Raw genomic sequence first — 15944 nt, forward strand, 5'->3', positions numbered from 1 at the left:
GGAGAGGGGGCACCGGGCCCACACCGACCCGAGGCCGGAGGGCGACCTGCGGATCTCTCCGATCCGCAGGTCCTCCACAGGACAGTCCCCCGCCCTCGCAAGGGCACGGGACACATCCTGTGCGCTGACCGAGTCGTCTAGCCCACAAACGCGCATCTCCGTGCGCTTCGTGGGCCGGGCGACCCGGACCCCTCGCTCGCCCAGCTGCTCCCGGAGCCTCTGGGCGAGACGATCCGCCTTCGCGCCGCTTTCTGCACCGGGGATCTCCAGCAAGAGACCCCCGGTCACGGCCCTCTTCGCCCTCACGGAGGCGATGCCCAGCTCTTCCAGGGAGATATTCTCCCTGGCGAGCCGCATCGCCTCCGCGAGGGTCAGGTCGCCCCCCTGCGCAACGGTCAGCGTCACCGCTGCCGTTTTTGGGGGACGACCTGGTCGTGCCTTCCCGACCTTCGCGGCCTTTACCTTGGCCGCCGCCGGCGGAGGCGGAGGCTGCGGTTGCGAGGCCTTCCTCGCCGCCCGCTTCGCCTTCCGCCCCACCACCTCACTCCACGCCACCCCCCCTTGGGAGGGTGCTGTGGAGGACGCGACCACCGCGACCACGGGTGCACCACCCCCCTTGGGGGTCGCGACCCGGGGCCCTGGTGCCGCAACGCTGGGCGGAGGCTTCACTCCGCCCTTCTTTGCCTTCCCCGACTGTACCGGAACAGGTCGGGGAGGCACCGCCTTCCTGCTGACCGCTCTTCCGGCGAGGAGCTCCTCCCGGAAGGCGGCCAGCTTGCCATCAATCATGTCCCCAATCCTCCTCAGAAGATCGTCTTCTGAGGAGGACGGGGACTTCTTCACGGGCGGAGTGTGGGTGGAGGGGCCTGCGGTGCCCCGCACCACTGCCGCCGCACTCCGCTTATTTACCTCCGCCGAGGGACGCGGCGGTGGAGGAGGAGGGAGGATGGGAGGGAGGGCCGCGCTGTTCCACAGCGTCTCTGTCCTCCTCCTCCCCTGTCGCTCCTCCTCCAACAGGAGCTGCAGACGGGCGTTCCGCCCTCTGAGCTCCCGCGCCGCTTCCCTCATTTCCTCCGCCGCGGCCTTCAGGGCCTCCGCGCCACCGCTTTTCTGCCCCTTAAAGGCGCAGGCAGCGGCGACTTTCTCCACCCGCCTCAGGGACGAGGAGATCCTCTCCGATATCTCCTCGGTCACCTCGTCCCTGAGGCAACTCAGCCTCACCGACGGGCTCATCGCCCCGCCCACCTCGACGACGGCCTGCCCCGTCCTCTTCCTCTTAGAGCCTATGTGGCTCGTGCTGGAGGAGAAGGACGAGACCGACGCCGTCTCGTCGTCCTCCTCCACCCTCCACGAAGCCGGACCTGGCGCTGAGTGGGGCGCGAGCGCCGCCACCCTAACCCCAACCCCGTCTCCGTCCTCCCCAACCGACAAAACCCGCCCCATCCCCATTTTATTTCCTGTGTCCATAATAGTCCCACGAGATGGTCGGAAATAAAGGTCCACCCGGGCAGAGCCGCCTTACCCGGGTAAGCCTAATACTCCGGGGGTTCGGCAGGTTCCCCGGAGGTGGTCGCTTGGGATTGGGCCTTCTCCCCCAACCATGCATCCCATCGCCGCGCACCATAGCTTAGGATTGGAGGGCGATTTTATAGAGTCGCCATACTCGTGGCCCAGGCGGTTAAGCCAAGACCCCCGTTCCTCCTGCCGTCACGTACCATTCACAAAACCAATAGGGAATTGTGAATGGGTCGTTGTGACGACCAACAGGAGGCTTCCGGTGTGTGTATGACTCGGGTACCCCGGGTTCGTTAAGCCCGTACTGCAGCTGAAAGGCTGGCAGCCCCTGAGGGAACTATAATCACTTACGAGCTCAATATAGACCACCTTAATTGTCAAGCAAACAAAGATCGCAATGTATGCTTTATGACCCCGGCCTGGTGTTGTCCGGGCTTGAATCGGCCGTGCATAGTCGACCCCGGTGTGAGTGAATGGCCGTTCTACTTGTTCAACACGCGGAGCCAGCAAGGACCCCATGAGCTCCTGCGGAATGGCAGCCCTTTCACGAGTGCATGCTACACACCGATAAAGGACAGCTCGCATGGTCGTTCGCGCTCGGATGATCCAGTAATGGTTCCGTAGATAGGCGAGAGTGAGTTGGAGGCCGGCGTGAAGGAGTTGACGATGAGTGCTTGTAATGAGGAGTGTTAGGAGTGGATGAGCTTTTAAAATAATCGGTGTCTTGGCTTTTACAAATAATCGTGCGTTTGACAGGCGGCCTCTTGCGCGAATCAAGCCGTCCGAATCGAGGAAGGGGTTCAAGGATTTCCGAGGGCTCGATTTCGACACCGGGTGAGTTTTGCGGAGAGCATTCATTTCTACCGGGAATACCTCCGATTGGATGCGCCGCACCCAAAACATTTCGGCCCAGTGAATCTCATTGGGACTCAAAATTGAGAGAGACGCCTTGGGTGACGGAATGGGTTGGGTGAGTGGATCCCTTTGTCTCGCTTGCGTTCAGAGATTGTCGATGAAACGCTTAACATATGCGATGACTCGGAGAAGTTTTGGCCAAGAGGAATATCGTTGTTCTAATTCCCAGGGAGCTGCGGTAGCGGTCAGGATTTTGATGGTTTGACGCCTTTCCTCCTCGGAAGCATCCGGAGCAGTGACGTAACCTGAATGGGGCCACTCCTGGGGATTCTTTCGAAGCCACTGTGGTCCTAACCACCATAATCGGTGAGATTTTAACTCGGATAATGAGATTCCACGGGAAGCACAGTCCGCTGGATTCTCATCTGTCGGGACGTGATGCCAGCTTGATTGGGGCACAAGAGTTTGAATCTTGGCAACGCGGTTCGCCACGAACGTTTTCCACCGCGAAGGTGATTGATTCACCCACGTTAACGTGATTTGAGAATCCGTCCAACAGTGACAATCCATTGGCCTGTTCATCAGGGACGTCTGAATGAACTTGATCAATCGAGCAAGGAGTAGAGCAGCGCATAGCTCCAATCGAGGGACGCTGACCGTTTTTACCGGAGCAACGCGAGTTTTCGCCGTTAGAAGGGCCGAACTGACTGTCCCATCCTCGAGAACACTTCGGGGATAGACCACCGCAGCATATGCCTTTGTTGAAGCGTCCGAAAAGCCGTGAAGGCTTTGAGTGGTGGTAACTCTTGGCGAGGTTTTCCGAGGAATGGTGAGTGAATGGAACTCGGCAAATTCGGAACAAAATAAGCGCCATTCTTGAAGATGATATGGCGGATCTGTATCATCCCAGTCGCACTTCAAGGACCAGAGTTGTTGGAGGAGAATTTTGGCTAGTACGACAAATGGAGCGACACAGCCCATAGGATCAAATAATTTGGCGATTGAAGAAAGCATTTCGCGCTTGGTGGTAACTTGATTGCGTGAAGTCAATGCATGGAACTAAAACTGGTCTGTGACAGAGTTCCACGTTAGGCCCAGCACAGAAATATTTTCGTCGACTTGAAGGAATGTACTGACGGCTAAACCGTGATTGGCCTCGTCGATGTCGGACATCAGCCGGCTGTCGTTGCTCGTCCATTTGCGTAACGAAAAGCCTCCCTTTTGAACCAATAGGATCGTCTGGTTGCGGATCAGGCGCAGTGACGTGAGGTCGTCACTTCCGAAGAGGAAGTCGTCAACGTACGCTTGATAGCTTAAAACTTGCACTGCGTCCGGGTAGGAGGAACCTTCGTCCTCTATTAATTGTCTCAACACTCTGAGAGCAAGATATGGCGCTGGAGTTGTGCCATATGTTACCGCGAGCAGCTGGTATTCGTCAATCGGAGCAGAAGGAGACTCGCGCCAAAGGATGTGCTGAAAATCGACGTCGTGAGGGTGAACGAGGATCTGCCGATACATTTTTTCGATGTCGGCTGCGTAGTCAAATTGGAATTGACGCCAGCGAATCGGGATTGCGATCAGGTCCTGTTGGAGTTTTGGCCCACTGTGCAAATGTTGATTAAGGGATTTGCCATTTGAAGTGCTGGCTGGAAGCGTTGAAAACAACGCGAAGACGCGTCGTTTGACTAGCTTGGCGAATAACAGGATGGTGCGGAATGTAATAAGCATTTGGAGGTGCTATAGGCGACGGTGGATCCACCTTTCGCATATGCCCAAGAAACTGGTATTCCGAAAGAAATTCCTGATATTCGCGTTTGGAATTGGGGTCTCGTTTTAGGCGATTCTCTTGAGATCGCAAACTGCTAAGCGCTTTCGATGTGGAATCTCCGAGGTGAATCGGTCGGTCGTCTCGAAACGGCAATCGGACAATGTAAGGGCCTTCTGAGGTTCGCGAATGAATTTCAGCGAAATGACGTTCGCAATTTTGTTCGTCAGGTGTCAAAATCGCGGGAGTTGGGAGCTACTCGACTTCCCAGAAGCGGCGCAGATTGTGATCAAGGTGTTCGAGGACGGACAAATGGTGGATGTGGACGTCATCGGGGCCGGGAATTTGGATGGGACCGGACAGGATCCAGCCCAAGGCCGTGCTTTGCGCGGTCGGGACATACCCTGAGCCCCGAATGACGCCTTGGAGTAATAGCTGCCCGTATAAATCCGCACCAATAACAATGTCAATAGGGTTGGAGCTCATAGGATCCTTGTCCGCCAGATTTAGCCCTGCAAGGTAAGGCCATGTAACGTTTTGTTTCTGGCGAGATGGGACATACCTGGTCAATGTTTGCATTATAATCGCGGTCGTCGAATATGCAGGCTCGATCTGGTCCGCAGGTGTAATTGATATAGACGCTACTTGATGTGCGAAAGAGTGTTTCTCGCCAATTCCACTAATTCGCGTGTATTGTGATGTTCGTTTTAAACGGAGCAGTTGCGCTAAATTTTCGGTAATGAGGGTCGCTGCTGACCCTTGGTCGAGAAGGGCTCTTGCAGTAACGCACCTGCCTTGAGGGGAATGCACCTGAACCCGCTCTATTGAAAGGAGAACAGTTACATTCAACGGTGAATTCGACGCTAAATTTGAACTAATTTCGATTTGGTCTTTATATATCGAAGAACCAGCCCTTGACGTTGTGACCGAGGAATTTTTGTTTACCGGGAAATGCAACAACGTGTGATGCCTTTGATGGTACTCCTTACAACAGTGCGGATTCTTACACAGTGCAGTGGAATGGCCGACGGAAAAGCAATTGACGCACCGGTTTTGTTGCTTGATTAATTGATAGCGCTTGGAATGGGATTTTCCCAAAAACTCGGAACATTGATAAATGGGATGATTTTGTTTACACAATGCGCACGAAATTTTGCTAGTAGCGGTTGAATGCGCGTGGAAGGTTTCCGGCAAAATCGATTTTGGTTTTTCTGGTTCGCTCGGTTTGTCGCGTTTAGTGACCGGCATCGCTTCTAAAGCGCGAATTCTTTTTTCTAAAAACGCGTCGAATTCGCGGTACGTGCGAAACACGGTCGTGTCACCCAGATTAAACTCCCACGCCTTCCGCGTCGCGCGATCTAACTTTTGTGTACCGAGAAAAACGAAAATGTCGCTCCAATGGTCGACTGACCTGTCAAGGTTTCGTAGCATTTCGATCGACATATTAAGTTTGTCACGCAACGCCCGCAGTTCAAATTGAGTCTCGGACACAACGGTCGGTAATGTAAACAACACATTCAAATGGGTGGATATAAGTCGGTGCTTGTTTTCGTAACGAGACGTTATTATTTTCCACGCGACTTCAAAATTATGGACTGTGACCGGTAGGTGACTCACCGAGAGGCTCACTTCGCCCTTCAACGACGCGTGCAAGAAATGGAGGCGTTCCACGTTGGACAAGGACTGGTTGTCGATGACCATGGAGGTGAAGCGGTCACGGAAACTTTCCCAATGTTCAAATGCGCCCTCGAACGTGGGAAAGTTAATCCTGGGTAGATGGGCCGTCGGATGTTGCGGAGCGACGTTCAAATTCTGACCGTTGGCCGCTGCTGGATCCGGTGGAGGAGACACCCCCATGAGGACTTCCGCCATGAAGTCCAATGCCTTCTGATATTTCTCTTCGCATGTTGCCAATAGGTCTTCCACGAAGTAGGTGTAGGTGGCCTTTTTTATGATCGGCCATGGCTGAGATTTTTGCGTCCAAACCCTGGCATTGTGCTAAGGTTTCCTTGATCATCGCCATGCGGTTTTGCGTAATCGCGACCGTCATTTTTGCCTGACCCAGTTTTTTAAAATTGGTAAGAGCGCGATCGATCGAACGCATCGCTTGCGATTGCTACTGCAGCAATTCTTCAATTGAGTTCATTTTCGATTTAGATCGGCCTCTTCCTCGGCTCCAATGCGGCTCGAAGGACCAAAATGTTCTGTTTGGAATGAGAGCTGATTCGCCCCTTTCTCTTAAGGACTGGACGGCGAGGTTTGGAGAATGAACACTGAACTCTTAACAAGTTGTAACTTTATAAAGCACAAAACTTCACCGGATTAACAGAAACAATAAATTCAGGCGTAAATGGTTATAGTTGATGAATCCCGTCACAAAGAAGTATGAGAGTTCGGTAAAACAAACGATTTGAAATTAATTTGGAAGGTCACACCGCTCGCACTTAATTGTTTGGTATTGGTATTGAATCTGAACGGCAATCGCGTACCGCGATCCAGCTCGCTCAAGCCTGACCCGAAAATTTCCGAATTTTGCCGAATCGCGAGCACGATCGCCCGTGAGCTCGCGCGCATGCTCGCTACCATCAGTGGAACTTTCCGTTCGACGAAACGGAACAATACTGCATCCTTATTAGATACTCCTCGCTTACTAGCTCACTGCTTTTTTTTTTTTTTTTTTTTTTTTGTCGTGGGGAAAATCTTCGAAAGACTCCCTCCCACCTCCTTGGGGAGAGGTGGGAGGGGTGTGTGGGATTCCCCGCGCCCGTACAACGACAGGCGCGGGACCTACCCACTAAAAACCCCACGGTGACCCTTCGGCACGCTTTGGGGGGATACCGGGAATCGCTCGAAGCATTCTTCCGGTATCCTCCCCGTGTCCCCGCTTTCGCGCCCATCCCCCGGGGGGACAATTGGTCCCCCCAGTAGACACACTGCCTCATAGCGGCGGGACGGAGCCACTCCATCCCGCCGCTATCCGTTCCGGGGCCGCGTTTAGTGGCGGCTGCGAGCCCCAACTCGCAACTGCCCGCGACCCCGTTTCCACCCCTCGGCGGCCGGGCGTTCATGGCTGCACCAGACCGCCGAGGGTGCCTCCCCTTGCGTCGGACCGGTAGGGTGAGGCACTCCTACCCCCAACCGGTCCGACCCGGCGCCGCCTGGCGGGAGGAGGGTCCCCTCAGGACCCCCCTCCCAGCCTAGGTCATCCGCCACGCCGAGACGGCCGCCCGCGACGCCTCGCGACCGGGCGACGACCTCGGGCCACCGCACGAGCGCGAGCTTCAGCGCGCCGCTGAAGCTCGCGCTCCCTTCCCGCGGCCTCCTTCTGCAACATTACGTTCTCGCAGAAGGAGGCCACGGCCTTCCACTTCTCCTCGCTGCCGAGCATGGCGCGCACCACGCCCGGCAGCGAGACATCCCGCCCGACGACGCCGACCAGGACACGGCGCTCCCCCTCCCACGCGGGGCATACCTCCAGGGTATGATCCGCCGTGTCCTGCTCAGCGTCGCAGTGGCAGCAACGCGCCGTCGGCTCCTTCCCTATCCGGCACAGGTATCTTCCGAAGCTGCCATGCCCGGAAAATACCTGTGCCAGCCGGTAGGTGAGGCTGCCATGACCTCTGTCCAGCCACTCCTTCAGGAGTGGCCGAACAGCCCCGACAGTCCGGTGCCCCGCGGTTGGCAGAGCCAGCCGCTCCTGCCACGCGAGCAACACGGACTGCCGGGCCTGGCGCTTCAAATCGCCCCAAGCAGGTTCCTGCCCGCCCGGGACCGCCCCCACCCCCGCGCGACGGTCGACGCGGTGCCGGTACATCACCGCGTGCGACCGCGCGAGCAGGTCCATGGGCGGCATCCCCGCTAGAACCGTCGCCGCCTCATGTGACATGGTCCGATACCCGCGGACGACCCTGAGCGCCATGCGCCTCTGCACCCGACGCAGCATAGTCATGCTGCGCCGGGAGGCAGCCAGGTCGTCCGCCCAGACGGGGGCCCCGTATAGGGCCACCGACTGGACCATTGCCACATAGAGGCGACGAACTCGGCCCGCCGGGCCCCCCAGGTTGGGCAGAATCCGGCCCAGAGCCGCAACCATCCTTTCCAACCGGGGGACCAGGCAGCGGAAATGCTCCTCGAAACGCCAGTGGCTATCGAGGATCAGCCCTAGATACCTGATCTGGGGCTTCACCTCGATGTCAGCCCCACCCACCCGGATCAGAGGCGGTGGCGGATCCTGCCGAGGTGAATGAAACGCAATCACCTCGGTCTTATGGATCGCCACCGCCATCCCCATCCCCCTGATCCGGTCGACGACGCGTGGCGACCCCTCCTCCGCGCGACGCATGGCCCTCCCCCAGTGCGCCCCGACGGCCAGCACCAGTGTGTCATCCGCATAACACACCGTGCTGACGCCGTCGGGGAAGCGGCCCGCAACACCGAGTCGTACTTGCTAGCCTACTGCTAACTTACTCGCTTACTGCATGCTTACTAGCCTACTGCTTGCTTGCCAGCTTACTGCTAGCTTACTAGCTCATTGCTTGCTTTTTTGATTACTGCTTGCTTGCTAGCATACTGCTTTCCTACTGGCGAACTGCTTTCTGACTAGCCTGCTGCTTGCTTTCTAGCTTACCGCATGTTTATTAGCATACTGCGTTCTTACTAGCTAACTGCCTTCTGACTAGCCTGCTGCTTGCTTACTAGACTACTGCCTTGTTACTAGCTTCCTGCTCGTTCCCAAGCTTACTACTTGCTTACAAGCTAACTGCTTGCTCTCAAGCTTGCTGCTTGCTTTCTTGCTTACTGCTTGCGTACTAGCTTGCCCCTTGCTTACTAGATCACTGCTCGCTAACTAGCTCAATGCATGCTATCTAGCTTAGCGCTTGCTTGCTAGCATACTTCCTACTTATTATCTAACTTCTCAGTTAAAAGCCTGTTACAGGCTTTCTAGCTTAGAGCTTGTTTACCAGCTTACTACTTACTAAGTAGCTATCTGCATTCTTGCTAGTGTACTGCTTGATTACTAGATCACTGCTTTGTTACTAGCTCCCTGCTCGCTGACTAGCCCACCGCTCGCTTACTAGCACACTGCTTGCTTACAAGCTTACTGACTGCTTAATAGCTGACTGCTAGCGTAATCTTTTATTGCTTGCTTACTAGCTTGCTTCTTGCTTACGAGCCTGCTGCTTGCGTACTAGCAAACTGCTTTGTTACTAACTTACTGCTTGCTTACTACCTAACTGCTTTCATACTACATTCCTGCTTTTTTCTTCATTTACTGCTTTCTTACCAGCCTGCAGTTTGCTTTCTAGCTTACTGCTAGCTTACTAGCTTGCTGCTTGCTTTCTAGCTTACTGCTTTCTTATCAGCATACTGCCAGCATACTAACATACTGGTTGCTTACTAGCCTGCTGCATGCTTTCTAGTTTACTGCATGCTCAATAGCTAACTGCATTCTTACAAGCCTGGTCCTTGTATGCTTGGTAACTGTTTCTACACTAGATTGATGCTTGCTCTCTGGCATACAGCTTGCATACTATCATACTGCTTTCTTAACGGCTTACTGCGTGCTTACTAGATTACTGCATGCTTACTAGCTTACTGTTTGCTTACTAGATCACTGCTTGCTTACTAGGTTACTGCTTGCTTACTAGCATACTGCTTCCCTAGTAGTTCCATGCTCGCTTACTAGCTCAGTGCATCCTCACTAGCTTACTGTTTGCTTATTTGCTTACTGCTTGCTTACTAGCATACTACTTTCTTACCAGCTTACTGCATGCATATTAGCTTACTGGTTGCTTACCGTCACACTGCTTCCTTAATAGCTTCCTCCTCGCTTACTAGCTCACTGCTTGCTTACTAGCATACTGCTTTCTTACTAGTTAACTGTTTTCTGACTAGCCAGCTGCTTCCTTTCAAGCTTACTGCTTTCTTACTAACTTACTGGTCTCTTGCTAGCCAAATGCTACCCTACTAGCTTCCTGCTTGCTTACTAGCTTACTGCTATGTTAGTAACTTGCAGCTTTGTTACTAGGCTACTGCTTGCATACTAGCATACAGCTCTGTTAGTAACTTGCTGCCTTGATACTAGCTTACGGCTTGCTTTCTAGCTTACTGATCGCTTACTAGCATACTGCTTGCTTACCAGCTGACTGCTTGCTTATTAGCTTACTGATTGCTTACTAGCCTACTGCTTGCTTACTCGCATAATACTTGCTTACAAGCTAACTACAATCTTACTGGCTAATTGCTTTCTGACTAGCCTGCTGCTTGCTTACTAGCTTGCTGGTTGCTTACTAGCTTCCTGCTTGCTTACTAGCTTACTGCTTGCGTACTGGCATACCGTATTGTTTCTAGCTTACCGCTCGCATAGTAGCTTACTGCATGCTTACTTGCTTACTACCAGCTTACTAACTAACTGCTTTCGCACCAGCATACTGCATGCTTACTAGCTTACTGGGTGCTTACTAGCTTACAGCTCGCTTACTAGCTAACTGCTTCCTTTCTAGCGTGCTGCTTGCCTCCTAGCCTACTTGTTGCTTACTTGCTTACTGCTCGCTTACCATCATACTGCTTCCTTACTAGTTTCCTCCTCGCTTACTAGCTAACTGCTTGCACACTATGTTACTGCTTGCTTACTAGCTAATTACTTTCTTACTAGCTCACTGCATGCTTACTAGCTCACTGCTTGCTTACTAGCTTACTGCTTCCTTACTAGCTAAATGCTCTCTTACTACACTGCTGCTTGCTTCCTAGCAAACTGGTTGCTTCCTAGCTTTCTGGTTGCTTACTAGCTTACTGCTTCCTTACATGCTTACTGCATGCTCAATAGCTAACAGCTTTCCTACTTGCCTGCTGCTTCCTTACTAGCTAACTGCATTCTTACCAGCTTACACCTTGCTTACTATCTTACTGCTTGCTTACTACCTTACTGCTGGCTTACTAGCATACTGCTTCCATCCTAGCATTCTGTTTTCTTCTAGCTGATTGCTTTTTTACTAGCCTGCTGCTTGCATACTAGCTTACTTGTTACTTGCTAGCTTGCGGCTTGCTTACTAGCATGCTGCTTCCTTACTATCTTACTGCTTGCTTACTGGCTCACTGCATGCTTACTATCATGCTACTTCCTAACAAGCTAACTGCGTTTTTACCAGCTTACTGCCTGCTTACTAGCATACTGCTTCCTTACCAGCTTCCCATCGCTTACTGGTTCATTGCTTGCCCACTAGCTTACTGCGTGCTTTCTAGCTTACTGCTTGCTTACTAGATTACAGCTTGCTTACTAGCATACAGCTTCCTCTCTAGCCTCATGCTCGCATACTAGCTCTCGGCTTGCTTACTAGCTTACTGCTAGCTTACTCGCTTCCTGCTTGCTTTCTAGCTTGCTGCTTGCTTAATAGCTTACCGATTCCTTACTTGCTCCCTGCTCGCTTACTCGCTCATTGCTTGCATACTAGCTTACTGCGTGCTTACTAGCTAACTGCTTGTTTAGTATCTAACTGCTTGCTTACTAGCTTACTAATTGCTTACTAGAACACTGGTTGCTTACTATCCTACCGCTCGCTTACTAGCTCAGTGCTTGCTTACTAGCATACTTCTTGCTTACAAGCTTACTGCTTGCTTACTAGCATACCAATTGCTTACTATATCACTGGTTGCTTACTAGCCTACCGCTCGCTTACTAGCTCTCTACTTGCTTACTAGCTTACTGCTTGCTTACAAGCTTACTGCTTGCTTACTAGCTTACTAATTGCTTACTAGATCACTGGTTGCTTACTAGCCTACCGCTCGCTTACTAGCTCACTGCTTGCTTACTAGCATACTTCTTGCTTACTAGCATACTGCTTCATTACTAGCTTACTGCTTCCTTACGAGCATACTGCTTTCTTACTAGCCAATTGCTCTCATACTAGCCTGCTGATTGCTTAAATGCTTACTCGTTTCTTAATAGCTTACTGCGTGTTTACTAGAATACTGCTAGACTTAATACCTTCCAGCTCGCTTACTATCTCACTTCTTGCTGACTAAATAACACCTTGCACCAGAATACTGCGTGCTTAATATCCAACTGCATTTTTACAAGCCCGCTGCATGCTTTATAGCTTACTGTTTTCTTACTAGCTTGCCGGTTGCCTACTAGTTTACTACTTGCGCATCAGCTAACTGCTTTCTTACTAGCCTGCAGCTTGCTTACTAGCTTACTGTTAGCTTACTAGCCTACTGCTTCATTCCTAGGTAATTGCTCTTTTACTATCCTGCTGCTTGCTAACTAGCTCAATGCTTGCTTACTAGGTAACTGCTTGCTTACCTGCATAATGCGTGCTCAATATCCAACTGCTTTCTTACTAGCCCGCTGCATGCGTTATAGCTAACTGATATCTTACTAGCTTACTACTTGCCTACTAGCTAACAGCTTTCTTACCAGGTTACTGTTTGCTAACTAGCTCACTGCTTGATTACTAGCTTATTGGTTGCTTACTAGCACACTGCGTGTATGCTAGCTTACAGCTTGCTTACTAGGTAATTGCTTTCTGACCAGCTTACTGCAGGCTTACTAGCTCACTGGTTGTTTACTAACTTACTGGTAGCTTACTGGCATACTGCTTCCATATTACCTCCCTGCTCGCTTACTAGCTTGCTTCTTGCTTACCAGCTTACTGCTAGCTTACTCGCTTACTGCTTGCTTACTCGCTTGCAGCTTTCCTACCAGCTTACAGCTTGCTTAGATGTTTACTGGTTCCTTACTAGTTTACTGGTTCCTTACTAGTTTACTGCTTGCTCACTAGCTAACCGCTTGCTTGCTAGCCTGCTCCTTGCTTACTAGCTTACTGGTTGCTTACTAGCTCACTACTAGCTTACTAACTTACTGCAAGCTTACTCGCTTGCTGCTTTATTACTAGTCTGCTGCTCGGTTTCTAGTTTACTGCTTGCTTACCAGCCTGCAGCTTGCTTCTATTAGCTTGCTGCTTGCTTACTAGCATACTGCTTTCATACTAGCTTAATGGTTGCTTACTACCTTACTGCATTCTTACTACTCTGCTTCTTGCATTCTAGCTTACTGGATGCTTACTGTCTGACTGCTTGCTTAGTAGCTAACAGCTTCCGTACTAGCATACCTCTTTGTTACTAGCTTACTGCTTGCATACTAGCTTACTGCATGCATATTAGCCTACTACTTGCTTACTAACTAACTGCTTTCTGACCAGCTTCCTCCTTGCTAACTAGCTTACTGAGTGCTTACTATCTTACTGGTTGCTTACTATCTAACTGCTTTCTTACCAGCTTACTGCTTGCTTACTAGCATACTTGTTGCTTATTAGCATAGCGCTTACTTAATAGCATACTGTTTCCTTACTATATTCCTGCTCGCTTACTGGCTCACTGCATGCTTACTACCTTACTGCTTGTTTATTAAGTTGCGGCTTGAGTTCTAGCTTACTGTTTGCTTACTAGCTGTCTGGTTGCATACAAGCTTACAGCTTGCTTACTGTCAAACTGCTTCCTTACTATCTTCCACCTCGCATACTAGCTCAATGCATGCTTACTAGCTTCCAGCTCGCTTACTATCTCACTGCTTGCTGACTAACTTACTGCTTGCTTACAATCTTACTACGAGGTTACTGGCTTACTGCTTGCTTACTAGCTTACTGGTTGCTTACTAGCTTGCTGCTTTCTTAGTAGCTAACTCCTTTCTTACAAGACTGCTGCTTTCTTTCTAGCTTACTGCTTTCTTACTATTTTACTGCTTCCTGACTAACCTGCTGCCTTTTTTTTTTTTTTTTTTACGTGGGGAAATCCTCATGAACCTCGCGGCCCTTAATCCGGGGGGGGGGGGCTCGGGGTAGTACCGGACTCCTACCGGCTAAAACCCCACGGTGACCGTCCTCGGGCGCTGCGGCGGGGAACCGGGGAACTCTAGTGAGACATCGCAGAGTCCATCGCCGCGCCATGCCTGTCGAGGCTCATCCCGGGGGGAACGACTTCGTGTTCGTCCCTCCCCCCTGATTTCTCCGCCGCAGACGCCAGGTCACCCGACGCCCGCGACCCCAGGGCTGCCTTCGGTGCTCGGCCCCCTAGAGTCGAGCAACTGCAGCCCCCACGGGCGGCCCGTCCATCCCCCGACCACCGACGTGGTGGCCGGAGGTGAAAGATGGCGGGTCTCCTACATCTTCAGGAGCTATTGGAGGGGTCCTGGAGGCGAAGGTCGCCTCGCCATCGCCCCTCTCCGAGGCCTTCCGAGGGTCTCCACGGTGGTGGCACACCGCCGTCGCCTCCTTCCCGATTCGACACAGGTACTCACCAAAGCAACCTTGCCCGGTGAGCACCTGTGTCATCCTGTAGGACAGCATACCCGGTTTGTCCTGCCACTCTTGCCAATGTGGCAGGACTGCACCAACGGACCGTTGTGTGGCTCCACCAGCCTGAATTAGTTGGTGGAACCACATAATCAAAACGGTCCGTTGGGCATGGCACCTCGTCTCTTCGACCGCTTGCCTCCTGTCCTCTGGCGGCCTCCCAGCCTCCTGAAGCTCCCTGGAATGCCGGAAAACCAATTGGTTTCGCCAGGCTCGGAGCTCCAGAGGCGGGAGACACGCCAGGGTAGTCGCCGCCTCGTGGGAGATGGTGCGATACCCTCTTACCACCCGGATTGCCAGCCGGCGGTTGACGCGGCGCAGCATCTCCGTGCTGCGCCGGATGGGATCCAGTTGCGGGGCCCAGATTGGGGCCCCGTAGAGGGCAATTGAACGCACCACCTCCACATAAATGCGCCGGACTCCAACATCAAGCCCCCCGATATTCGGAAAAAGGCGGCCTAACGTGGCAGCCGCCTTCTCCACACGGGGGGCCAAGCGGTCGAAATGCTCGACGATGCGCCACTGGCTGTCGAGGATGAGGCCCTGGTATTTCATATGGGCCTTCACCTCGACGTAGGCTGTCCCAACTCGGATCCGCAGGCCGGCCGGTGGCACTCCTCGGGGGCCAAGTCTCTGGAAGAACATGGCCTCCGTTTTCTGGGGCGCCACCTCTAGACCCAGCCTGCGGATTTCGGCGACGACAGAGGCCACCGCCATCTCGGTGGCGCGCGCTGTCCCTCTCCAGTCTGACCCGTTGACGAGCACCAGCGTGTCATCGGCATAACATGCCAGCACTACGTCAGTGGGCAGAGGAGCCCGCAGTACCGTGTCGTACCCAATATTCCACAGCAGGGGCCCCAAAACTGACCCCTGCGGAACACCGCATACGACCCCCCTCCGCATCGTAACTTCGTCCCGGCCGGTGCAACTGATCCACCTGTCGCTCAGGTAGGACCCAACTATCCTCTTCAGGTATGGGGGCACACGATGGAAATCTAGCGCCCCCATAATAGCCTCCCAGGGTAAGGTGTTAAAGGCATTGACGATATCTAGCGATATCGCCAGAACCACCCTACCCTGGGATGTGGCCCCCTGAGAGAGGGAACGGACCAACTCTATGGCATCGAGCGTGGACTGCCCTTCTCTAAAGCCGAATTGGCTGGGGGCCAAGTCGGGTCCTACTGTGGACAGGTGGTTGGTGAGGCGGGCAGCCACTATACGTTCAAAGAGCTTGCCCGCCTCATCCAACAAACACACCGGCCGGTACGCGGAGGGCGTACCTGCGGTCCTTCCTGCCTTCTGGAGAAGGACCAGCCGTGCCGCCATACAAGGCGAGGGGAATACTCCTCGGCGTAGGCAACCGCTGAGCAGCCTCCCGAACCACGGGCTCAAGACGCCAAGGGCACAGGCCAACACCTGGCCACGCACGCCGTCGGGACCCGGAGCAACACTTCGAGCAC

General features: G+C 53.0%; 2 protein-coding genes across 2 annotated transcripts; both read right to left on the reverse strand.

Moving 5' to 3' along the window:
* Window positions 1–2514: 2514 nt before the first annotated feature.
* Window positions 2515–3384, reverse strand: LOC143350228 (uncharacterized). The gene has a single exon (XM_076782180.1). It carries the CDS (start codon window positions 3382–3384, stop codon window positions 2515–2517), a length of 870 nt encoding a protein of 289 aa, XP_076638295.1.
* A 45-nt stretch (window positions 3385–3429) lies between these two features.
* LOC143350230 (uncharacterized) lies at window positions 3430–3888 on the reverse strand. The gene has a single exon (XM_076782182.1). The coding sequence runs from the start codon at window positions 3886–3888 to the stop codon at window positions 3430–3432; it is 459 nt and encodes a 152-aa protein (XP_076638297.1).
* Window positions 3889–15944: the final 12056 nt, after the last annotated feature.

The sequence above is a fragment of the Colletes latitarsis genome, chromosome 14 (genome assembly GCF_051014445.1).
Source record: "Colletes latitarsis isolate SP2378_abdomen chromosome 14, iyColLati1, whole genome shotgun sequence".
In the NCBI taxonomy this organism is placed as follows: Eukaryota; Metazoa; Arthropoda; class Insecta; order Hymenoptera; family Colletidae; genus Colletes; species Colletes latitarsis.